At 43.5% G+C, this 26344-nt stretch overlaps 1 protein-coding gene across 1 annotated transcript in view; it reads right to left on the bottom strand.

The window, feature by feature from the left end:
- Window positions 1–19022: 19022 nt before the first annotated feature.
- The window catches only part of TINAG (tubulointerstitial nephritis antigen), a 49249-nt gene continuing 41927 nt past the window's right edge, over window positions 19023–26344 (bottom strand). The window contains exon 11 of the mRNA XM_084830969.1: window positions 19023–21955. Within this exon, the coding sequence (XP_084687095.1) occupies window positions 21839–21955 (117 nt within the window). The 3' untranslated portion in view covers window positions 19023–21838. The remainder of the gene's footprint in view (window positions 21956–26344) is intronic.

Genomic DNA, 26344 nt, shown 5'->3' with positions numbered 1-26344 from the left:
CACTGCTTCCATTTCTTCCCCTTCTATATGCCAGGAAGTGATGGGGCCAGATGCCATGATCTTCGTTTTTTTAATGTTGAGTTTCAAACCAGCTTTTGCACTCTCCTCTTTCACCCTCAACAAGAGGCTCTTGAGATCCTCTTCGCTTTCTGCCATTAGGGTGGTATCGTCTGCATATCGGAGGTTGTTGATAATTCTCCCGGCAATCTTAATTCCGACCTCTGATTCATCCAACCCGGCATTTCTCATGATGTACTCTGCATATAAGTTAAATAAGCAGGGTGACAATATGCAGCCTTGTCGTACTCCTTTCCCAATTTTGAACCAATCGGTTGTTCCATGTCTGGTTCTTACTGTTGCTTCTTGACCCTCGTACAGGTTTCTCAGCAGACAGGTAAGGTGGTCTGGTACTCCCATCACTTTAAGAATTTGCCAGAGTTTGTTGTGATCCACACAATCAAAGGCTTTAGCGTAGTCAATGAAGCAGAAATATAGTCAATAACCACAGAGCCGGGAGGAAAGACATTTCTAGGCAGATTGAAACAAAATTATTTTTGCCTGGCATCTAACCATAATTTTTAAGGGGGCTGTTCTTCTGGGATAAGGACCTTCAGAGCCACCACACCATGATGGAGAAGGCTCTCGTGTTTTCCAGCCAACTCTGATGGTGGTAGCACACAACCCTGGACAGGATGTATCACGTAGGAGGAGACGGTCCTTCGAGTAATATGGTCCCAAGCTGCAGAGGACTTTTGTAAAGTGCTGGATTAGAGTTTTCTTGGCTCAGAGCCCTAACATTTACATTCTACGACCTTTGGTTAGTTACAAGTTAACCAGCATCAAATTTGGGGATGTAGGGAGTTGCTTTATATCAACTATTGGTCCATGTAGCTCGGTATTAACTGCACCAGCCTTCCCCAATCAGGTGTCTCTCAGATGTTTTGGACTACAGCTCCCATAAGCTCCAGCCAGCATGGCCATGGATGATTGGAGATGTAGTCTAAAACATCTCGAGGACAGCAGGTTGGGGAAGCCTGATCTACACTGACTGACCGGCTTTTCAGGATTAAAGTTACATGAGTGGACCTCTGCTTCCACAATGGGAGTTTTCCTTTCCTTCCTCCCCCCCTGCCCCCCACCCATACATATCCCCCAGTCTTCTCCAGAGGGTTCTCCAACTTTCTGGACCAGGTTTAGAATGTACATGGTGGGCTGCAGGGTGAAGGGGAAATTCAATCTGTCAGTGATGTCTGTTCCTTTGGCAGAAGGATGCCATTGGATAGAACCCATAAGCCTCTATCATGCCCTTCTTATAGTGCAATGATGTTTTAAAAAGGTAAAAAGGTGTCCCCAACCAGTCGTGTCCGACTCTAGGGTGCGGCGCTCATCCCCGTTTCTAAGCCGAAGAGCCAGCGCTGTCCGAAGACGCTTCCGTGGCCATGTGGCCGGCATGACTGAACACCGAGGTGCACGGAACGCTGTAATCCCACCATGCTTAATGTGGGTTATTCCCAGGTAGGTGTGCACAGGATTGCAGTCTCAGAGCACAATCGTATACATGGCTATTCAGAAGTAAGTCCCACTGAGTTCAGCAGGACTTAATCCCACGTAAATGGGTACAAGATTGCAGTCTCAGTGCAGTCATCTTTTTTTCTAAACCATGAGGAAGGTGCTCCAACCACTTGATCATTTCAGCTGCCCTGTACAATTTCCTGATCTGTGATGTTCGGCACTGACGTCAACCTGGCAAACTTTCTAATGAACATTCTTAATGAATACTAAATCACTGAAGTGAAATGTAATATAAAATTCTAAAAAACTTGCTTTTGTTTAAAACCAGAAAAACCTCTCTTCATCAGTGACTTTTCTGTCTGGGTAAGCATTTTTAAAGAAGCAGACTAATAGCTGCACCCAGAGCACCCCTTACAGGTAGGACAGACATGCTTTCACCATGCAGTAGTAAGTACTGTTTGTGCTAGTTTACCTGTGTTGAAAAATGAGTAGCTTTCAGTTCCTAGGGACTTTTCTGTGCAATCAGTGTTATGCTTATTTCAGGTGGCTGTCCCCTTTGTTGCACTCAATTCACACATCTTCCTTCATGCTCAAGAGGGTTTTGCATGCAACCAGTACTATATGTGGTGCAGCGTACTTAGCTCAGGCAATAGACTGGAAAGTCCCTGATCCAAAACTAGGGACAGCTCCGGAGATTACAATTGCTGCAGGAAACATTAATGTTATATTGGTGTTTTCTTTAGCAAATATGTAATGTGGACATTGCACACAACTGAGTCTATGCTTTAAATATCAATGTACACAATTTTAGGAGACTTGACTGGGCCAGATTCTGCAGAATTGTATACACTGGTATTTAAAGATTCATGTACTGTGTTACGCCTATATACTGGGCCAGTTTGCACATTGAAACAAGCCACTGGGGGTTAAATAGACCATGGTGGCTTATTCTAAGCCTTGGTGCCTGCTGGGCTTAGAACAAGCCTGGGTGCAGCATGTCATCCAAACCCAGGCAGCGTGGCCTGTTTAAGAGGGAAACAACCCTCAAATAACCCTTCAGCAGGCCATGGGTGGCTTGTTTTGATTGTGCAAACCAGGTCAATATGTGGCAAAACGTTGGTGTTACTGCCTGGTCTGGTGACAGTGACTGATCTGGGGTACCCTTAGTTTTAGCTCTTCCTCTGAGGAGGACTCCTCCAGTGGGGGCATGACAGTTATTCTAAGCAATTGTAATGCATGGAGATGCCCCAGATGACCTTAGGCAAGCCACTGGGCAGTATCCAATGTGGCACAATGCCAATAGCACTTGCTAATGTGATGGGCTTTCCAGGAAAACCCAGTACACCAGCAAGCACTATTGGCGTTGTGCTAGAGGTCAGTTATGCTAGTGCAATATAATTTATGTTAGCAGTCATGTTGCATTGGATACTGCCCACTGTCTATTACAGAGATGGGCAACCTGTGGCCCTCCAGATGCTTTGGCCTGCAACTCCCATCATCCCTCACCATTGGCTTTGCTGGCTAGGGCTGATGGGGGTTGTAAGCCAAACCATCTGGAAGGCCTTCTTCTGCAGTATGAAAGTAGTCATGCAGACCCACCTGGCCTCATGGCCCTGATCCTACACACACACACACACACACACTGTTAATTTCCATGTTTGTTTTTTAAAAAATTAACATTTTGCATGTTAATTGCATTCACTCTAAGTGTCATGTCTAGTTTGGCCCTGGGTCATTGACTGGCAGTAGATTTAGGTTGGACGAAAAATGTCCTTGTTATCATGATGCAAACTTAGAGAATTCACTGCCACAAAATGTGGGGATGGCCACTGGCTTTAAAAGTGTGTTCAGTAACTTCATGAAAGATAGGTTTATCAACACTATGTCATGATAGCTACATGGAGCTATATAACATAAATGCCTCAGAATACCACTTCCTGGGGTTGACCGGGGAGCAGGGGGAGGCAAAGATGGGATAGCTGTTGCCTTCATGCTTTGCTTGAGGACTTCCTGGGGGCATCCAGCTGCCCTCTGTGGAGAAATAGGATGCTGGACTAGATAGAACTTTGCCCTGATTTGAGAAAAGTTCTTCCTACACTCTCTGAAACCATTAGTAAATTCCTATTGACGTAGTGGACTGGTTCACACAACACAGCAGCCCATGGGTTAAACAACCATGGGCTGTCATGTACAAGTGGGAGAGAATGGTTATGCTGCCTCCCATGCACCTGCCACACCTGCTTTTACTTAGCAACCTATGAGCGGCTCCTTCATAGGTTGCTGAGTGTGTCATCCAAATCTGTACTACTGTGTTGTTTAGGAGCTAAACAACCCTGCAGTTAACCATGGTTTGTTGCTGGGTTAACCACTTGGCTGTTTAGCCCCTAAACAACCCATCAGTCTGGGTTCAGACAACACACTCAGCAACCTACAAAGGAGCCGTTTGTGAGTTGCTGAGTAAAAGCGGAAGTGGCAGGCATGCAGGAGTCAGCACACCTGTGCTCTCCCGCTCATGCACAGTAGCCCATGAGTTGTTTAATCGGTGGGCTGTTGTGTTGTGTGAACCCGGTCATACAATAATACAGTGCACACTTACCAGTAGCAGTCTTTCTGACTGTAGTATTTGTATTTTTGCCACACTCTTTTGTTTTCACCCATTTTGTGATAGCTTTTAGCATAGCTGGATTATGAAACTCTTGCTTTCCAGGTAGCATGAAGCTCCTTACCTGATTGTAGCCTGCAGGACAAGTTTAGCAAGACACTTTTCACATGGCTCTTTTAGCTGTACAGCCCTCTAGTGACCACAAGAAGACTTACTGCTAATATCCAGCAGAGTAATTGCTTTTTATGTTACTGTGAATTTCCAACATGTGGCAAATGTTGATATTCACATATGAATGCCAACAATCCAAGATGACTGTCACAAATCTCCGAAAATAAATATTTCCCCACTTACTGGCCGCACACCAGTGAAGCATTTGGCATTTATGCCCGTACACATCTACTCAGAAGTAAGCCCCATTCGATCAGAGGGACTTACTGCCAGGTGAAGGGGATGTTTTGGTTCAGCACTAATAATGCATCACAGCAAGATTCCCTTTTGTGCTGTGCTTAATCAGTGTGCACTTCCATCTTAGTAATCCATAAGGAAAGAAGTAGACGGAAACGTGCAGCAAGCTGTGTGTGTGCAGTGGTATGAATAGAGTGTGAACATTAGTAGAAGAAGAAGAATGGCAGGTCACCAATGGATTGATGTCACTTTGCAAACAAAAACGGGTTACTATGACGGACGCTCCAACCCATGGTGAAATTTGGCTTTCATCAATATTGCCCCTCTCACCATTCAGCTATTAATTCTAGTAAATTAATCTTTCAAAGTCAAGTCTCAAATGATCTAAAGATGTCAAGTGCCTCTGTTATTACCGCCCACTTCATCCATATATTAAAGCCACTATGAGAAATTTACATAAATAGCTTTTCATAAAACATGGCAGTAAAGGCTGAATCAATTCTGACAAACATAAACGATACAATTGAAGATAAACTGCCTTAACAAGCACTTTATGATTCAGCTGACCATTTGACAAGCTTCCTGAACTGTCATACTGAAGAGGTCCTAAAATGATGTTTGGCTCCCCTCACCTCCATCCCCTCAGCTTTGGTTTCAAGTGCAGTTTTTATCTCCGGAAACTGAAGGGAGCACAAATTACTATTTATATGCAAGTAGGCATCAAGGCAAACACTCAGAACAAGAAGGTTTTATGTTTCATGAGCTTTTCATTGTTACCCCATTACAGTGGTATTTAACAGAAGGAATACACTTAGGGCGCAATCCTATGCTTGTTTTGACTGAAATAAGTCCTACAATTCCCAGCATTCCCCAGCCAGCCATGCTGGCTGGGGAATGCTGGGAACTGTAGGACTTTTTCTATCTAAAGAGGCATAGGATTGCGCCCTTAGAGTTTATCCTATACATGCTTACCTGGGGGAAAATTCCATTGAGGTCAACAGGGCTTATTTCTGAGTAGACATGTAGAGAATTTCTCTTAAAAGGCAGATCTACACCTTGTGTCATATCAATACTATCCCATCATGGTGCCGCTATATCCCTCTTGCACAGTTATACCTTCAGGACACTCGGTGATATATGTTGAGCCATTTTGGATACTACAGAATAAAAAGTGGGAAATGACGCTACAAAAGTGGTATACAGAATGCCTAACATGCCCCAACAGTTATATGTGTGCTTCAGTACCAATGAAAAGCACTAGTGTAGATCTAGCCTTAGTCTCCTTTGTTTGCCAAAGAGATATGCAAGTGCGACAACAGGAGAGCAGCCACTGAGGCTCTCCAGAGCAGCTACCACCACTGCCCCTCCTATGGGTTAGGCGTAGGTGGGCAGCTGCTGTGCAGAGCCAGCTGGCCACAGCACTCTCCACAGAGCCTCCCCAGCCCAAATGCCTCTTTCCTCTGAGTGAGCAGTGACACATTGGCAGGGAAGTGGCCCTTCAGATTACCGGTGCAATCTCCAGGGCCACCTCCCCACCAATGCCTCACTCAGAAAATGGGACCCTCGGAGTGAGGTATTGAAGGGAAGACGGGTGGCAGGGGCGGCTGGCAGGGCGGCTTGCCCTCCCCCAGGCAGCGGCACACATTTCCCAGTCTCTGGCAGCAGCAGTCAAGTGCTTCTCTGCCTCAGATGCCAAGGAGTGTTGCTCTGGCCCTGAATGCTGTGTGTGTGTGTGTGTGTGTGTGTGAGAGAGAGAGAGAGAGAGAGAGAGAGAGAGAGAGAGAGAGAGAGTTGGGGGGACACCTTATTTATTAATTAATTTATTGCATTTATATCCCACCTTTTTTCCTCTTGCAAGGAACCCAAGGCGGCTTACACCATCCTCCTCCTCTCCATTTTATCCTCACAACAACAACCCTGTGAGGTAGGTTGGGCTGAGAGTCTGTGAGTGGCCCAAAGTCACCCAGTGAGCCTCCATGGCCGAGTGGGAACTAGAACCTAGATCTCCCAGCTCCTAGTCCAACACTCTCACCACTGGCTCCCTACACCTTCTTCTTGCATGCAACCCCCAGAAGGTTTCCTGGAAGGGAACGCAGCCCTCAGGCTGAAAAAGATACCCCACCTTTGATGGACAGTTGTTGTAAAACTTCATGGCATCCTTGAACAGGAGAAAATCAGTGCTAGGGTTAGCCCAGCAGAGGGGATAGGTGAAGGAGACATAGGGAATTGCCTTATACCAGCTCAGACTATTTGTCCATCTAGCCCTGTACTCCCTACTCCGAGTGGTAGGGGTTCTCCAAGGACTCCCCATCACCTGCTACCTGATCCTTTTACCTGCATATGCCAAGGGTGAAACCTGAGTCCTTCTGCATGCAAAGCAGGTGCTCTACCACTGGGCTATGTTTTTTCCTGGATCAGGTTCTGTGACGTGCAGAATTATTGGGAAGGGGGAATGGAGATAGTAACTGGATGGGTTGAAAGTCAATATGAACATAATGTGATTTACTAAGGTTATGCAGAACATCAGGTTATGTTTCAGAACTCTGGGGAGAAAGTTGTCAGATGGTTGAGAAGGCAATTTGACAATCTTTTTATTCACTCCAGCTGTGCGTGAATGGAAAAGACAGGAAACTGGGTCTCCAGGTTTGGGTATCACTGATCTCTGGCCAGGCCTGCTTCCTGCATCTTCCTGTCTGGTCTAGTGTAGGGATGTCCATCACCAGGAAATCTGGTTTTTGGGGGGCTCGCTGGACTTTCATGGCATGCCCGAGTCAACTTGCTTTTGTGAGCCAAGCAACATGCTTTCCCCGAGTTCCAGGGACTTGTAATACTTTTTTTTTTGGTCTCAGCTGTAAGTTGCACAAATAGGGATTTGTACAAATCTTGGCTGCAAATTGCACAAATTTCCATAATTTGCTGTAAACTGCAAATCTGCTAAATTTGCACAAATTATTGCTGTAATTTGTGCAAATTATGCATATGTGTGTAATTTGTGTCTGAAATGTGTGCAAAAGTTCTTTCATGCAGCAAACAACAACAACAAACCCCCAGAAATTCTGCCAGTTGACCTGACATGCTCTGAGTCTAGCCAGCTGGCAGAAGACAGAATGGAGTCTGGGGGGCCAAGCTGACAAAAGCTCGTTGAGCTCCACCCCGCAACCAGATTCCTCCAACATCCTTAGTCTAGCATTTCTGCCACCAGCTATTACATTTAAAACAGATAGAAGGTCATTGTTTGTCTGCAGGAGTGTCGTGGAGCCAGGGCTTGTAGGGCTGCAACCCTGACACTTTTTTTTTTCTTATCCCCAGGGACACGGAAGTCATCTGCCACCCCCCTCAGGATTTCCTGTTCCTTCTGAGTTTAGCTGCAGTCCTCACATTAGCTGGGAAGAAATGAATTTTCCCAGAAACAATATATTATTTCCTGTTGTAATGTGAAGTATTTTCCATTGGCTTGGTCTTGAATTGGCCATTAAGACCCCAATGACCTACTCCTGGTGGAGATGAAAACTGCTGGAATGGATTTGTTGATCTGCATTAACACCGCTGCCTGAATTTTTGGACTCTCCTTCGAGGCACAGCTATGGAGACTGTTATGATGAATGCCTGCACTTCAAAATTTATCACTACACCAGTGTCTGTCTGTGTCAGGAGGGAAGTGATCTGAATTTCTAAACTTGTTCTAGCGTCAAGATCAGGGGTTCAGTTCTGACATCCATATGGAATTTATTCAAATTCAGCTGCCTTGAGTGCCATTTTCTTGGTAGAAAGGTGGAGTACAAATCAAATAAAAAATTTAAATAAGGATGATTTGTAAAATGCCATTGCTGCAATCCAGCTCTAGTTGTATCCAAATTAATCTGATTTACATTAAAGAAATGGATCACTATTCAGCTATATAAATTACAGGCATGCCCCCCCCCCAAGTGGATTGAGGCCATGGGCGGGGCGGGAGGGAGGGTTGAAGCCCTTCTAGACCCCCTCTGGAAGGGTCCCTATTAGAAAAATGTGTACCTGTTAGATACATCTTTAAAGTAATGTCTGCGTTAGTTCTAGGTTTGTGTTTGCTCCCAGGTTCAGCACAAGCCCTTTGTTGGGGCTGTACAAAGTTGTCTCCCTGCCCTTGGACCTTTCTTTACATGAAGGGGAGAAATTTGGGGGCAACTATCTTATTTTCCATACAGTGCTCCAGGAAATGACACTATATGATGATATAGTGTTATTCCCAGGAACATTTCTTGTCCATTTGCGAAGTGTACAAAGAATACAAATTTATCAGTCTTTCACAAAATGAGTTCAAGGGTTACATAGCTATTTGTAATTGGTTTGTTTCATAATGTCAGATTTGATGACCATTTTACATGCTCAAGCAGTTCAAAAGTAGCCTGAGGGAGTTGGAAACGGGCCAGCATTATGTTATCCTTTTAAAATCACCCTAGAGGCATGTAGTACAAACTTACAGATTGGCTAGTACAATGAAAGAAAATAATGAAAGGTTTCTCAGCAAGCCAGATTAAATTAATGTAGAAACCTTAAAGTTGCTCTTTTGCTTTGAGCGGTGAATGAGATAGATCAAAGGCAGCTTAATTGTACTGTCAGTATTTTCCCAGGTGCTAATTTTATTGCTTAAATAAGACATATGATCAAAAGTCTTTGTAAAAATTACCTTGAGCAGACTATTTGGGTAAATGCTACCATCCCATGGTGTATCATTTGATTACAATCCTATAATTTGACACAGATGATAGTTGCAAGGCAAATTTCAGTTTACAGCATACAAGCCCAATATGCAAAGTCTGCCTTTACCTAGATATTCTTAGCAAAGACGACAGAGAAGATGTTGTAAAATGCAAAGATGTTGATAAACTGTCTTGATTGCCTATTATTCTGCCCAAACAGCCAATCCTTCAATTGGTGCCTTTTGTGTGTTTCTTCAGTTTACTCAGACCTGTCTTTATATGTATGAATGCCTTATAAACATTAATCAGAAAAGAGTGATTTGAGGAGAAATTGCCAATAGCCAAAACAATGGCTATTGTTTTTATTTGTCTTTATTTGAATAAGAAATTACTCCAAAGACAATACCTGAGCAGTTCATGGATGCCTGTTTAGGCACTATTACAGAGACCTGGCTGTACAAACTGAAAAGTATCCATTATAGCCAGACAAGCAGGGGCCAACGTTACATTCACCAGACACATATCTACTATGGCACCCAGGTCGATATGGATACAATCTATTTTATCAGCAAATATTATCTGAAAATCACTTTAAGTTGGTGAGCTGCTGAAGGTTTTACACTGATGGGTGCTTGGGGGAGGGGGTCCTTTTAATTGTTGAACTTTTCTACACAAGGCTGTTAATCCATTCTATCTACTTTTTTTTTGTCGCAGAATTGAGATTCGAGCACTACACAAAGTGTTTCCTTACCTGCTTTTCTGCTACATAACCTCTAGGTGGCACTGTGATATAGCAGAATAGTGCAAACAGAAGTGAAACTGGAAGGGTCATGACATTGTCTAAAGAACTTGTAAACAACTATGACTAGGGAATGATGAATGCACAATAAATGCCTCGTGTAGAAAATTGATTATGTTTTTATTTGATGTGTTTCTTGGCATGTGATTTTATTTAATGTTTGTCAGTTATAACTTCATTTCTTTATTTGTATTTTACGGTTAGCCACCTTGAGCACTAATCTTAATGGAAAGGCAGGATATAAATGTAATTAAAAAATAACTGTTGCATGTCAGTAAGCTGTCCTTAGGGCACAATCCTATGGATGTTTAGACAGAAAAAAGTCCTAGCACTCCCAGCATATCCCAGCCATGGCTGGCTGGGGGACACTGGAAGTTGTAGGACTTATTTTTGTCTAAACTTGCATAGGATTGCACACTTAATCATGTGCCATCAGATCCATTTGCTAGAGCACAAGTTTGAATGTAACTCCCTATTCATTTATTGCGGCCTACCAGGTACATGAGTTGACAGAAACCTACCCTTTATTTTTGACATCACAGGCAGGAAGAAAACAGCAGGTTTATTGTGCAGTGGTCTGTACTCAGAAAATGTTGCAAATTGTGCAGATGTAGACTAATTTATGTTGGCTAGAGAATGCTGAGAGTTGAAGGACTTCTTTCTGTCTAAACATGCATAGGATTGCACCCTTAACTGACTTTTCAGTTTTGTTTTTTTTCCATCCATCCATACATACATACATATATAGTATTTGCACAATTTATGAGCTTGATCACAATAAAATAATGAAAATGAAATTCATCATGAGCCCTGTTAATGTCAGAAAAAAATGTACAAGGGCTGCAGGTGGAGACATACAGGAGAAATGTAATGGGAGCCCTCTGAGGTATTTGGTGCAGCTGGCATGCTCTTACTAGAATTATGAGCGTGCCAGTTTTAATTTAAACAAGAAATTCAGTAGTATGTTTCAGCCCCTCAAAGTCACAGTGAAGGATTTGAAAACAGGATCAAAGGAAGCTGCCTTATGTTGAGTCAAACCACTGGTCCGTCTAGCCCAATATTGCAGACACTGACTGGCAGCAGCTGTCCAGGGTTTCAGGCAGGAGTGTTTTCCAGCCCAACCTGGGGGTGCGGGAATTGAACCTGGGACCTTCTGCATGCAACACATGTGCTCCACCACTGAACTATGTCCCTCCTCCACCAATGGGACAAAAGCGCATGTGCAAAATAGCACTGCCTTCTTCAGACGTTTTGCAGGAAAGTGGCAAGCCATGTACTCTTCTCTCCTCCATCTTTTTGCACTGATGTTGACACAAAATAAATAGTTAAAGGACCAGGTCCTCTCCTCCTCCTCCACCACCACCACCTCTCTCACTGGCTATGCCCCTTTGATACTCAGATCTATGAACTACTGCTGGAAGTTATAGTCACTGCCTCCTGAGAAGGGAAAGGCAACAGAAAAGTATCAATGTGCTAATGCTTTTTGATGGCATTGAAAGTAAATGTTACTATAGATGTTTCTAGAAATGACTGCCATCCCCCCTGCTCTTGCATATGCACATGTATGGTGAGGGAAAGTAGGAGAGAGAGAACGCCCACCCACAAAACATGTGGGCTTTGGCATGGCACATGAACATATGAAGGGGAGGCTTAATGGAGGAGAACTTTAAGCCAGTGGTGGGGAACCTGTGGCTCTCCAGATGTTGTTGGACTAAGATTCCCATCATCCCTGACTATTGGCCATGCTGGTTAGAGGTGATGAGAACTGTAGTTCGGCACCATCTTGAGGGTGACCGGTTCCCCACTCCTGGTTTAAAGCTATCTTCATATTGTTCATTGATTCATATTGTTTTCAGATTGGTTTCCATCATCACCAACCCAGAGTAATAGCACTTTGAGGATGTTTTTTGATAAAGCGCTATGACTGCCCATCACGTAAAATGGTCAGTGGAAATTCAGGGCACAAGTGTATTTTCACTTGGGCCCAGACTGCTTTTATCAGCTGTTGTCAGCACACCCATAGATGATGGGGCATTTTTACAAGACCCAAACTAGCTATAATTTAAATGAAAAACAGCATAATCAAAGTGTAATAGATTTCAGAGCAAGCCTGATCTAGCTAGCCCAGTAATCGGTAGATGTCTTAGATGATGTTAAGAAACCTTTTGAGCAAATGCTTTTTGCCTCTTGCTTTGTTTGCCAAGTCACTCATAGTAACAGAAAATGGCACATTCCAGTTTCAAATGTTAAGGGCTGAAAATGTTTCCGGATTCTTCTCATGACAGCATGAACAAATCCAAAGTAATCAGTCAAAATATATACAACAAACACAGTGAAGTTCTCACATCAGCTATTTATTTTGGTTTCATGCATTTGTCTGCCTTTCAACTCATTTCACCTCCATCTGCTTTTAGTATTTCAGGATACATGTTTACAGAGCGATTGCTCTTAACATTGACAAATCGCAAATCCATATAACTTGGGAAACCTGTATACTACATATTCTAGCAATCAAAGGGACTTGAACTGGTTCATGAAGACAGTTTCACTCTCCAGAGAAAATAGGACCTGGAGCAAGACTAAATACGATCTCTGAGGTGGAAGTGTTCACTTGCTTTGCGTGCAGTGGGTTTTTCTTCCCTGGTGTTGTATTTGACTTTACAAATGGACAGCAGCAGCCCTATAGTAAAGGGTACATTAGTAGGGTGTTTATGGTTTGTTTTGCTTGCTTTTTTAATTACTCATATTATTTGCTGTTTCCTTGACGATATTGCAGTGAAGGATATATCACCAGCCTGGTGACCTCCAACTGTTTTAGACTTCAACTCCCATCAGGCCCAGCCAGCATGACCAATGGTCAGGAATTCTGGGAGTTGTAGTCCAAAATTATCTGGCGGCACCAGTTTGGAGAAGGCTGCAATACATATATATGCACGTTATAAAGCTACTGGCTATACAAAGTGTGCTCATATGGCAGCAGCTCTTGAATGCCGCGTGATTGGGTCCCTATCAGTTATTTATCCAATTAAATAATTGGATAAATAATTAGATTGGATAACTAGTTGCTCTCTTTCTAGTTACTTAACTGATCACTACCATGGTACCTGAGTACTTTAAACCAGTTGTGCAGCTAGAGCTGGACTTCGGACTAAAATCCAGGGGCCCACAGTCCAGGCCCCCCCCCCAAGGGCAGGTGATGCGGCTAGTGACAAACAGACCCAACATCACACTGAGGCTGATACTCTTCACCACAGCATCCTTCCTCTTCTTTTTAAAAGGCACTTTATAACCAGGGACAGCTGGATGGGCACGTACGTGATCGCCGATGCCCATTTTATTATTTTTTAACTTTAAAAATATATTATCCCTTTCTACAATAAAATGGTGCTTGTTCCCAGGTAACTGTGTTTAGCATCAGAACAGCAGATGTACATCTAAAGCCACCAGCACCAGCCCTCATAAGACCATTCAGTCCAGGATCTACATTTACCTAGTTACTCCACTGCTTTAAACAAATGGATCTTCACAACTTTCCTGGAAGGAATTATTCATGTATAATGAATAATGGTTTTGTAACCTTAGCCTTGACAGCCAATGTGAATAAATAGTTGGAAACCTCATTAAAAGCTTCATCCTAATTGGCTTGTTCTAAATGTGGACATCTTCATCTCTTCCCATAAAAGTCATTTGTGTGCATGTTGAGGTGCTTCGCCAACTGGATCTCTCTGTTTTTCTTCTAGTGACACTAACACCACCAAGAAGTGATGCCAGTTCTCTTGAGGAAACAGAGTAAGTCAGAATTTTAGGTCATCCTACCTCTTGGAACCATTTCTGATCAACAGTACATGTTGGGCAGATTCGCCTGTAATGAGAAGCCACTGTGGGTGCATTCGCCTGAGGGGCTTCTCATTGTGGCAGTCGCCTTTCTGAATATTTGAGCCACGGCAGGGGCATGCCGTAGCTTGTCATTATTTGTGAACCCGGCAAAGGTGGGTTGTTGGGGTGGTTAACAAGCCAACCACAACCCTAAAACAGTCTATGGATTCTGGGTGGCTTATCAACCACCCCAACATCCTACCCTCGCCAGTTTCACAAGTAATGACAAGCTATGGCGTGCCCCTGCCATGACGCGAATATTTGGAATGTTGGCTACCACCGCAACAAGAAGCCCTGCAAGGAAATTCACCCACAGTGCCTTCTCACTGGCTGGGTTCAGACAACACAATAACACACTCAAGGGTTGAGTATGGGTTGAGTGTGGGTTGTCATCGAACCATGGGTTGTTGCTGAAACATGGGTTATCATCTTGTCTGAACCCATCCATGCTAACAAACCATGGTTTGTTAACCACAGACAACCCATGAAGAGAACCCATGGTTTTTTGTTGAGTTGTGAACTGTTGGTGGGTTCATCGGCAACCCACACTCAACCCATACTCAACCCTTAAGTCTGAGTTATCGTGTTGTCTGAACCCAGTCATTATGTGTGAATCAGGTCATTACCTGCAAACTACTCCTGTGATGTTTTACTAACCTGCTATGAATTCTTATGTGAAATCAATATTAAATATTCCAGAGATTAGCTATCCAAACATTTGTTTTATTTTGTCATAATAAGGAAACAGGTTGCTAAGCAGTATTCCATCCATCTTTGTTGCAGGATCAAAAATTGGGCCTGCTGAAGTACAAAAACATGTTCTTGCGCCTAGTTTCAAAACATAAATGTTTCTGTAACAACTTTCTGTGCTTTATCTTTATGCCCCGGTCAAGACTTCTATGTGCACTCTGATGCACACACTGAGCTCTTGTACAAACACGTATGAAGGACCTAACATTTTCTAAGTGCTGTATAGATACTGAAAAATAGGACAGGTCCTGCCTGCAGCCTCAAATCTAGTAGACATGTTACAAAAGGAAAAAAGAATGGGGAGGGAAGAGGAAAGCAAGCTCTGGAGTAGCAGCTCCTGTTCTGGCTGAATGGATGAGGCCAGGTTCATCTCTTCGTTGTCATGATATTCTCCATGGGAAGCAGGTTGTGCATTGGCCCTTGGTCTCCTGGTCAATGGATGAGGCCAGAGTGTGCTGCCTTGCAGCTCTCCAGTCCCATGGGAACTGTCAATTGGAGTTGAGTTTTATTTCTGGAAGGGAGGAACAAAGCAAGCTTCCTGAAGCTAGTCTTACACTGGCCAATGGATGGGGCCAGGTTGGTCTCCCCTTTGCTCTGATGCTCATCCTGGAAGGAAGGGGGTACAGTCTCCCATCCTGGCCAATGGATGAAGCCAGAGTGTGCTGCTCCTCTTCTCTCTAGTTCTGAAGCAATAGTAATAGAGGGAGTCAATCTTCACACACACAAAGAAACACTGACCTGGTTTGGATGATCACTGTGGCTTAAATAAACCATGGTGGGTTAAGGCACAGACTGGTGAATGCCAGGCAACTTTTGAATATTCAAGCTGCAGTTTGTCATGTCATCTGAACCTGGCGGGGGTGGATTGTGCATGGGTTAAACAACCCTTGCTTAACCCATGGCGGTTGTGGCTTGAATATACAAAATGGCCACCTGCACACCTGCAGCCTATCCTGGCTTAAATAAGCCACGGTTGGATGTTCAGTCATGCAAACCAGCCCGCATATACAGATTTGCTTTCTCCATGATATTCCAGGAATGTGAGTTCTGTATATGCTATGGAACTGTTTCACTCAAAACAGATCACTCATGGTATGGTACTGGTATTGCCAAATGTCTTATCAGTGAATATGTGCTCCCTGGCACCCAGTGGTACAAACCATGATTCATTCCTAGGTTAAGTGCTTGAGGTACACCAAAGCAAAGAAAGATGACTATTAAATTCTTATCTTATTTATTCAGTTTATGAGTTGCCCTATAGCCGAAGTTCTCAAGGCAACTTACATAATAAAAGCAAAAACAATAAAACCAATGATGCTTCTACATTGTAGAAGTATCTACAAAGCATAATTGGTTTTAGAATCTAGGTACAATTTTTTTTTCCATTTCCTTAACTGGGGTGGCAAAAGGAAGGTATACACATTTTATATGCGCCTCCTCCCATGACATAACCTTGTGTATGATATTCAGAAGGGAAACAGTGATGCCAGATGCTGTATGTAAATTTCACAGAATAGCCATTCATCGCTGTAATGACTGTTCCCAGCAGTAGAGTACCTACCTTCCCTCCCCCACAATAAATGCACAAATTGCTAGGCATATTTCATAAGCTTTCATGTACACCAACACACCGTTTTCTTTATATAGCAATCAACAGCACAGCAACAGCGATATCAGGAAGACACCTGATCATTTTTTGCTTTTGGCGTAGTTTTCCTCCACTTAGAATTTTATATTAGAGGGTGCAGTTTGCTCTTATGATTCAACAGCCATCTCTTTAAAGAGAAAAAGCACATAGTCCAAAAAGAATAGAGTTGCACAGTGCACTTGATCCTTGAACCAATGTGCTTAGTATAAGGACAGCACTCTTTAGCCCACTCGTTCATAATAGAGCCATTAAAACTCAAGGCTGAACTGCATGTGGTGGAGGCAGTCGTGTTTGTTATTCACGTGTCAGAGCCGAATACACATAAAGCACAGGGGTGTGGAAACTGGATATTTTCATCAGAAAGCCTGCTGAACCCTGCCTGTCACCTGCCTCCCTTCCCCATGACTTCCAACACTTTTCTCCCAGCTCTGGTATCAGAAGTCACCAGGGCTGGGAGAAAAGTGCCTGGTTTGACAAAGTGCAGGGAGTTAAAGCAAGGGCAGGCTCAGCTCCACTCACTCTTTTGATATTAAAAATAATAAGCCCTACACTCACTGCTTTATACATGAATGGGGCAAAGACGTGATCAAACAAACATGGCTCCCCTTCCTATCTAGTTTGGCACTCAGGAAGGATGGGTTTCTTTGTTTTTAAACAGACAGTAAAGCTGGTGTAAAGCAAGCTATCAGCAGGACCGGCCCAAGGTGCTGCTCTACATGGGAAAGAAAATGGTGGCCCACCTCACCACATCCCACATCAGCATGTACAGTACTGAAGCCCAGCCGAGTTATTTAGGCACCCAAGGCAAAACAACAACAACCCATAAGCCCCTCTCCTCTTTGGACCGTGTTCTTGTTGTGGATGATGATGATAACAACAACAAGAACAACACAATGATAATAAATAACGAACAATGTGTTGGTCTTTCATGACATGCAAAATCAGCTGCATCAGTCCGCCTAGTGGTAGTGCTGCAGAACTCAGAGTCAGAGAGACCACGGAGTGAAGGAAAAAGAGCTTCTTTATTTAACGCGCGGGCTTAAGGCTGGAATCGTTTCCAAAGAGCCAGAAGCCCCGATTTACATCAGCTCATTGTTTTTATAGATACTGTGACACATAGGAAACGGCTCCTCCTCTCCCTCTCGTGTGGGGTTGCAGTCCTCAACATTTCCTCTCCTAGCACCATTGTTTATAATACAAGAAATGGGTTATAGGGTAGCTATGATAAGCAGAGAACAGAAGAGAACAGCAGAGAACAAAAAATACAATAAGCAAAGAACAGGAACATGATATGCAATTCTATGCTGACCTTAGCCTTTGTTGACAAGATAAGAAATTCCTGTGTCTCGTCAGCTTTCAAACATATATTTCAGAGAGCAAGAGCTCAGCAAGAACATGAAGCATGAGGCTGCATGAGGCTCTTAGTCTGACCCCCGATATGGCTGCTACAGTAGGGCTGGCCCTGCAGTTACTGATCCAGTGGTTCTGGGCCCAACTGAAAGCGCAGTTGGTTGAATTTGAAGTCCTACATCAGGAACAGGGAACATTTGGGCCTCCAGATGTTGCTGGACTGCAACTCCCCTCATCTTTCACCATTGCCTATGCTGACTAGGGCTGATGGGAGTTGCAGTCCAACATCTGGAGGGCCACATGTTCCCCACACCTGCCCTATGTGGCTTGGGACTGGGATTCCTGAAGAAATGCCTGTCTCCACACAAGCCTGCCTATGCACTGAGATCTTTGGAGGCCTGAGGTGAGATGGGTGATGACTGGGGAGAAAGTATTCTTAAGGCAAATCCTATGTTTCTTTAGACAGAAAAAAAAAGTCCTACAACTCCCAGCATTCCCCAGCCAGCATAGCCAGTTGGGGAATGCTGGGAATTGTCTGACTTATTTTTGTCTAAACATGCACAGGATCGCACCCGTAGTGGTGGTGCCATGTTTCTGAACTGCTCTCCCTGGTGAGGCTTGTCAAGCACCAGCTCTGATCGCTCTGGCGCCAGGCGAAGATCTTTTTTCATTTCCCAGGCTTGTAATTGTTACGCTTTGATGCTTTTTAAAATTTATTTCAGTGCTGCCAGTTTTATTTGCTGCTTATAAAATCTTTGTGTTTCTTTATCGTTGTTTTACTGTTTTGTATTTATTTCACTGTGTGAGATGCCCTGAGAATATTTGTATCGAAGGGCAGCATATAAAATGAATAAATGCAAGAATAAAATTGTTAACATTCCTTGTGATTGTAAGCATTGGACAGAGTCTTTTGTTGTTAATTACTATATATTATGCAATGGTCTGAAGATCTTCCTGCTCTTTCTGCATTTGAACATACGTATATCCTACAATCGTCAATTTTATCTGGATGCTTATTTAGATAATGGGCTGCTCATACTAATGTATATATTTGAAACAGAACTGTTGAATCTTTTGTTCTGTGGCCACTATAGGTGAATTTCCCCATGGGGTTTCTCATTGCAGTGGTGGCCACCATTCTGAATATTTGAATCACGGCAGGGGCACCATAGCCTGCCGTTACGTGCGAACCTGGCAAGGGTGGGTTGTTGGGGTGGTTCAGAACCTCCCAGAACTCATGGGCAGGTTATGGTTGCGGGCGCCTTTTTTTCTTTTCTTTTTATTAATGGTGTTGTGAACAGTCAATGTGAATGGACATGGTTTTTTGTTATGATCTCCCCCCCACCCCCCGGGCCCATTGCTGTTTTTGTTTTGTTTTTCCTGTGTGTTTTTTCTTTTGACTCTGTTATAATTGCAAATAAAATTGTTTTTTAAAAGAAGGAGTGAGAGAAAGAGAGAGAGATGGGGAATTTCTAAGGAGATTGGATGAGCATACAATCCATGGTGGGGGTGGAATTATTTTCTCCATACTTTAATACAGAGAGTTCTCCATCCTGTTCTGATACTCTAACTCAACATTACCCAACCTGGTGCTTTCCTGTTGCTTTAGACTACAGTTCCCATCAGCCCTGACCATTGGCCATGTTGGCTGGGGCTAATGGGAATTGAAGTCCAAAACATCTGGAGTGCACCAGGCTGGGGAAGGCTTATCTAACTACTGTGGGTGGATGGTGGGTGATCACTGGATGGCAAGCTTTTTTGTGCAAGCAAATGTCAAAATCCTGGTACTTTAGCTACACAGAAACAAGAGGGAGGGAGGAGGAAATCAAAGCTATGGTGTGTGTGTGTTTTTGTAGACTTGACCTTTGAAGTTTTGATTCAAGCCACTTGACTTAACCTTGCAGGAATTTGTATCAGTTCACTAATCAGTTTAACAGCTAACCCCTAGTGATATACTTTCCCATTTTCTTGGAACACTGAGATGTGATCTTCCAATTTTATTTTATTTTTTATGAGAAGCCTTTTGTTCTGATGCTTTTCGATATTCACCCTCCCGATATATCAGTAAAAGATTTAAGGGGATTTTATAAGCAGTGGTTTACACTCGGGCATAATATCACAGAATATTTCATAGTGCAATTTGGATTTGGAAACATCTGAAGAAAATGAGCCTATTGAGTTTTAAAAGCTTAAAAAGGCAAAAATAAAACCAACATATGCAAGTATTCCTAAGGTTACCTCAAAGTGACAACTGCGAGGCATCATTTCATGCTGCCAGGAATACTATTTAAAGAAGATTAGCCCATGAAGCTGAAAACATATTCTAAGAATGTCTACATAGCAATTTGACTCAAGTCAATATACCTTTGTGTCATGAGTGAGAAGAAACAGGTTTATTATTGTTTCTTATCTGTCTGTTGAGAAGAGAAACATTTTATTTTATTTTATTTTATTTATTTATTACATTTCTATACTGCCCAATAGCTGAAGCTGTCTGGGTGGTTGAGAAAGGGTGCTTTCAGATGAACAGCTCCTAGCACTTCCAATCAAAAGGCATTGTGTAGCTGTTCAGTCTTTCCCTTAACAGATTTTTTTGTGGTAAGAAAAAAGAAGCAGCAGTTTGGGGGGGGAACTGGAGGGTTACAAATGGGTGACAACAACTGGACCCCTCCCCTCTTAAAGTCCATGAATAAGGTAGGGTGAATGCACAATAAAATACTCATCTGGGAGCACCCAAAGAATGTAAGGTAGTAATACTGGGCTATTCACATGGTTGTTTATGGATTCTTTAGATGACAGTGTGACCCTCCAGTTTCACTCCAGTCCAGTTTCACCTGCACTTTTGGAGAGTTTTTTCAGAGCAGTGGTATTTAATTGTGAACAAAAGAAAGTGTGATTTCCTCTTGTGTATTTGCACTATTCTGCTATACCACAGTGCCACCTAGAGGTTATGTAGCAGAAAAGCAGGAAAAGAAATGCTCCTGAATGTAGTACATTCAATTATGGACAACAATAACAATGGAAAAGCAGAAGCTTGGTCATTGTAACAACTCATCAGGAATGGAAAGGTAAAAATAAATCAGCCCCAGTCAGCATGGCTAATGGTCAGGGATTGTGGGAGTTGTAGTCCAAAACATCTGGAGGGCACTGGGTCACCTACCCCTGTTTTAGATTCTTTAGAACCATCAGACTTGATGTGGAATAGAGAGAAAAGGGAGTTAGAGAGTTTGATGAAAACAAAGCTTGGACATTTGCCCTGATCCAACAGAAGAGCCCTGCTGGATCAGACCAAAGGTCTATCTAGTCCAGCATCCTGTTTCCCACAGTGGCCAACCAGGTCCTGAAGGAATCCCAAAAGCAAAGCATTAGCCCCCTCCAGCGGTTGTTACCCAGGACTTACCCTGTCTATTCAGAAGTAAGCTTGCATTGAGTTCAATTGGATTTACTCCCCAATAAGTGTATGTATAAGATTGTCACCTTAATTAGATACCTGGCTTCCATGCATGGTTCAAGCATATATATGAGCATGTGGCAGCCCAGCTAAACATCTGCATACTCTGATGAATAACCACAGCTGCTACAAGTGTCATAAGAGCGAGCTATGAGAACTCATTCTTATGCACATCTACCGCTTTTGGACTGCAGCAATAATACATTAAAAATTATGCAAAATATCAGTATCCATGTAACAGGGACTAAAGGAAGTAACAGCAAATCTGATCATGGTGGATTTATATCCATGCTTTCATTCACCCAGAAATACAGTACATTTAAAAAGGTAAAGGTGTCCCCAACCAGTCGTGTCCGACTCTAGGGTGCAGTGCTCATCCCCGTTTCTAAGCCGAAGAGCCAGCGCTGTCCAAAGACGCTTCCGTGGTCATGTGGCCGGTGTGACTGAATACCGAGGTGCACGGAACGCTGTTACCTTTCCCGCCGAGGCGGTACCTATTTATCTAATTGCAATTTCTTGCTTTTGAACTGCTAGGTTGGCAGGAGCTGGGACTGAAGAAGACGGGAGCTCACTCCGTCATGCAGCACTTGGGTCTTGAACTGCTGTCCTGCCGACCTTCCAGTCTGCAGTTCAGTGTCTTAACCACTAAGCCACTGCAGCCAAAACCGCTACCCCAAATGACAATAATAATAAAAGTATGCACACTGATGTTCTAGATGATACATTTCATTGAGTATAAAATAATGGCAAAAATGAAAGCCTCCTAAAGGTGACACTTGGCAGCTATCATCAGTTTTTCAATATCACATTCATTTTGTCCACGTAAAATCCTGAAATGGCCATTTTCTCCCCATGAATTTCCCCAGGAATTTGCAGCAATCTAAAGATGGAAGAGAGATAATATTGTATTGCTCTGAATGCCCAAATTGTAATCAAGCAGGAGTGCAATGAAAGGAGAAGAAAGAGGTGATATACCCCCTGCCTAAAGAATAGGTGTGGTGATGGTAGCATTGTCCTCTTACAGACTTTCACTTGCCCCTGTTTCTTAAAGGGATACCCGAGCTACCTATATGTCAGAAGTTGGCAACCTGGTTCCCTCTAGATGTTTTGGACTACAACTCCCTGCTCACTGACCATGCTGGCTGAGGTTGATGTGAGTTGTAATCCAAAACATCTGGAGAGCACCTCTTCATATATGTGATGATAATGACATTATTAGCAATCACATTGTCATTTTCCTAATTAAATACCAGGTGTGCAAGGCAGGAGTCATAATAGTCACCAGCACTGCAGTGCACAAGGAGGGGAGGTTTAAAACTTCCCACTCCAGCCAGAATCTCAGTAAAAAATTGCCCTCTGTGATACCATCCAGATGGTATGAGATGAGACTGGACTAGGTGCTACAAAAGATGTGCAGCCGCTACTTTTCTGTATCTCTCCTTCTTGTAACATGAGATGCGACATTGCTCTGTGCATCTTCTCACCCCCAGCCAGCCAATATGAGGTGATGGCAGGGAGGTGCACAGCATGATAAACTCACATCACACTTTATTTATTTTAGGCATTCCAGGAATGACAGAGTAAAAGAGATGGATCCATGGCTGCTGTGTATCATTTGAGGCAAGCATGGCCCTGACAGACAGTAAGTCTCTGAGGTATTTGTTCTTTATAGTTATGACTGCATACAACTTTATGGAATAGTCAAAAGGTTTTAAGATACACATGCTTAAATTAACTCACCTTGCCTTTTTTCACTAGGTGGCAAAGTCTAACTGGAGTCTCATAAAAACTGAATATAGTAGCTGAATTCCATGTGATATGGGAGTTCTGTGACCTTCTCCCAAAATCTTTTTTAAAGCTTAATGGCAGCCAAAGCGTTGGCTGAGGGTGGAAGGCCTTAACCCTTTTCCCATGTGCCATTTTCAGAACTATGTACGCTACCTACATATTGTACATATGTACTACATATTGTAGTAGTAATGGGGGACTTCAATTTCCCTGATATTTGTTGGGAGACAAATTCTGCAAAACATGGTCCCTCCAGGAAATTCCTGACTTGTGTGGCAGATAACTTCCTCCTACAGAAAGTAGAGGAAGTAACTAGAGGATCGGCTATCCTTGACTTGATCCTAACCAACAGAGATGACTTAGTGGATAAAGTAGCAGTTACAGGAACTCTGGGGGAAAGCGACCATGTTGTACTTGAGTTCTTGGTTCTAAGGGAAGCAAAAGCTGAGTGTAGTCAAACGTGTACCATGGATTTTAGGAAAGCTGATTTTAATAAACTCAGAAGAATGATCAGTAAGGTCCCATGGCAAATGATGCTAATGAGAAAAGGAGTCCAAGATGGGTGGGAGCTTTTAAAAAAGGAAGTTCTGAAGGCACAATTACAAACAATTCCAACAAGAAGAAAAGGTGGAAGACAACAGAAGAAGCCAGTGTGGCTTCACAAAAAGCTTAGAGATGACCTGAAAACAAAAAAGGACACATATAGGAAGTGGAAAGAAGGCCAAGTAACAAAGGAAGAGTACTGGCAGATAGCACAGAATTGCAGGGATGGCATCAGGAAGGCTAAAGCTGAGAACGAGCTGAGGTTAGTGAGGGATGCTAAAAACAACAAAAAGGCTTTCTTCAGCTACATGCATAGTAAAAGGCAGAGAAAAGAAATGGTGGTTCAGGTATTAAATAAGGATGGCAAAATGATAACAGATGACAAAGAAAAGGCAGAGGTGCTCAATTCCTACTTTGGCTCAGTCTTCTCCCGAAAGAGGGTCTATGACCCCCCCGGCAAAGGCGAAGTACAGGCTGAAGGGCAGGATTGCAGCTTGAGATCGATAGGCATATGGGCAAGGAACACCTAATTACTTTGAATGAGTTCAAATCTCTAGCACCAGATGAACTGCACCCTAGAGTAGTAAAGGAACTGGAAGAAGAACTCTCAGAACTGCTGTCTATTCTCTTTGAGAAATCATGGAGGACGGGGGAAGTGCAAGATGACTGGAGGAGGGCTAATGTTGTCCCTATCTTCAAAAAGGGTAAAAAGGAGGAACCTAGGAACTACAGACCTGTCAGTCTGACATCAATCCCTGGGAAAATTCTGGAGCAGATGATAAAGCAATCCATCTGTAAGCACCTTGAAAACAATGCAGTGATTACCCCAAGCCAACATGGATTTGTCAAGAACAAGTCCTACCAGACGAATCTGATCTCATTTTTTGATCAAGTCACCTCCCTTGTGGACCATGGGAATGCTGTAGACATAATATACCTTGACTTCAGCAAAGCTTTCGACAAAGTGCCCCATGATATCCTGATGAACAAACTAGCTCAAAGTGGGCTACATGAAACAATGATCCGGTGGATCCACAGTTGGCTACAGAATCGGACTCAAAGAATGCTTATCAATGGGACCTTCTCAAATTGGGGAGAGGTAATGAGCGGGGTACTGCAGGGCTCAGTCCTGGGCCCAGTGCTCTTCAACATTTTTATTAATGACTTGGAGGAGGAGGTGCAGGGAATGCTGATCAAATTTGCAGATGACACAAAATTGGGCGGGATAGCTAATACTTTGGAAGACAGAAACAAAATTCAAAGTGATCTGGATAGACTGGAGTGCTGGGCAGAAAACAACTGAATGACATTTAATAGGGATAAATGCCAAGTTCTGCACCTAGGAAAAAGAAACCAAATGCACAGTTACAAGATGGGGGATACGTGGCTCAACAACACAAGCGAGAAGGATCTTGGAATTGTTGTCGATCACCAGCTGAATATGAGCCAACAATGTGATGTGGCTGCAAAAAAGGCAAATGCTATTTTGGGCTGCATTCATAGAAGCATAGTTTCCAAATCTCAGGAAGTACTAGTTCCCCTCTACTCAGCACTGGTTAGGCCTCATCTGGAGTACTGTGTCCAGTTCTGGGCACCACACTTTAAGAAGGATAAATTTGGAGAGGGTTCAGAGGAGGGCAACAAAGATGCTCAGGGGACTGGAAACAAAGCCCTATGAAGAGAGACTGAAAGAACTGGGCATGTTTAGCCTTGAGAAGAGAAGACTGAGGGGAGATATGATAGCGCTCTTCAGGTACTTGAAAGGTTGTCACAGAGAAGAAAGCCAGGATCTCTTCTTGATCATCCCAGAGTGCAGGACACGGAATAATGGGCTCAAGTTTCAGGAAGCCAGATTCCGGCTGAACATCTGGAGAAACTTCCTGACTGTTAGAGCGATACGACAATGGAGCCAATGACCTAGGGAGGTAGTGGGCTCTCCCACACTGGCTGCCTTCAAGACGAGGCTGGACAGCCATCTGTCAGGGATGCTCTGACTTGGATTCCTGCATTGAGCAGGGGGTTGGACTCGATGGCCTTGTAGGCCCCTTCCAACCCTGCTATTCTATGATTCTATGATACCTTGAGCTCTTTGGAGGAAAGGCAGAATATGCATGTCAAACAACAACAACAACATCTCCCCCCAAGCTGCTATTAGCTCTGCTTGACTTTTCCCCCAGACAAGCTTATTAGTAGCTGGATGAGTTATTTCCATTGGGAAAGGGATAAACATCCCTCCCCCAGCATTCCTACACTGGGGCTGCTTCCAGTTGGACAGTGCCAACCATCAAAAGGCATTGTGTCGTACTTCTGTCTTTTTCCTCTTCTTTCTTAGGGTGCAATCCTGTGGGGATGCTCATCAGCCTCCAAACTCAGAGTTTAACAGGCATTCTATGCAGGGTAGGAAGAGAGCAGAGGTAAGGGAAGCCTCCATGCTCCTCTTACCCTAATTTTCATTAGATGGCTGATTTTGCCCATCTAGCTAGGGCTCTGTGGAGAGAGAGGAAGGAGGCTGGAACGGCCAAACCAGAGGATTCTTCGTATGCTGGCCATCCTGATCTCCTCTATTCCTCTCCCCGCCCACAAAACCACCCCCTTTCCCTCCTCTCTGAGCTCATGTTTCTCTTGCCCCACCCCACTTATTTAAAAGCCAAACTCAGCTTGGACTAATCTGCTAGTTAGGGCAGAGAAAGGGTAGATAAATAAAGTGTGCTTAACTTTTTCCTTTCTGATTGTTTTTCAGCTCAAAGTCAGTTTCCAAACTGCTTTTTCATCCACTGGTGGAAAAATACAGAAACCCTGTATCTCTCCTCCCATGGGTGAAATGGCTGCTGGGTGGAGGGCTGGTATTTTGAGCAAGACTTTGACTGGAGAAAATACTTAATTAGCTTTCCTCCATCTACCCTTTTCCCGTTCCTTCTTGCTATCTTCCCTGCCTGAA

Source organism: Heloderma suspectum, chromosome 1 (genome assembly GCF_057233095.1).
Source record: "Heloderma suspectum isolate Gila_16-S chromosome 1, 16-S_ref, whole genome shotgun sequence".
NCBI lineage: Eukaryota > Metazoa > Chordata > Lepidosauria > Squamata > Helodermatidae > Heloderma > Heloderma suspectum.
The sequence above is the reverse complement of the archived record's forward strand: the minus strand, read 5'-3'. Positions and strand labels throughout refer to the sequence as shown.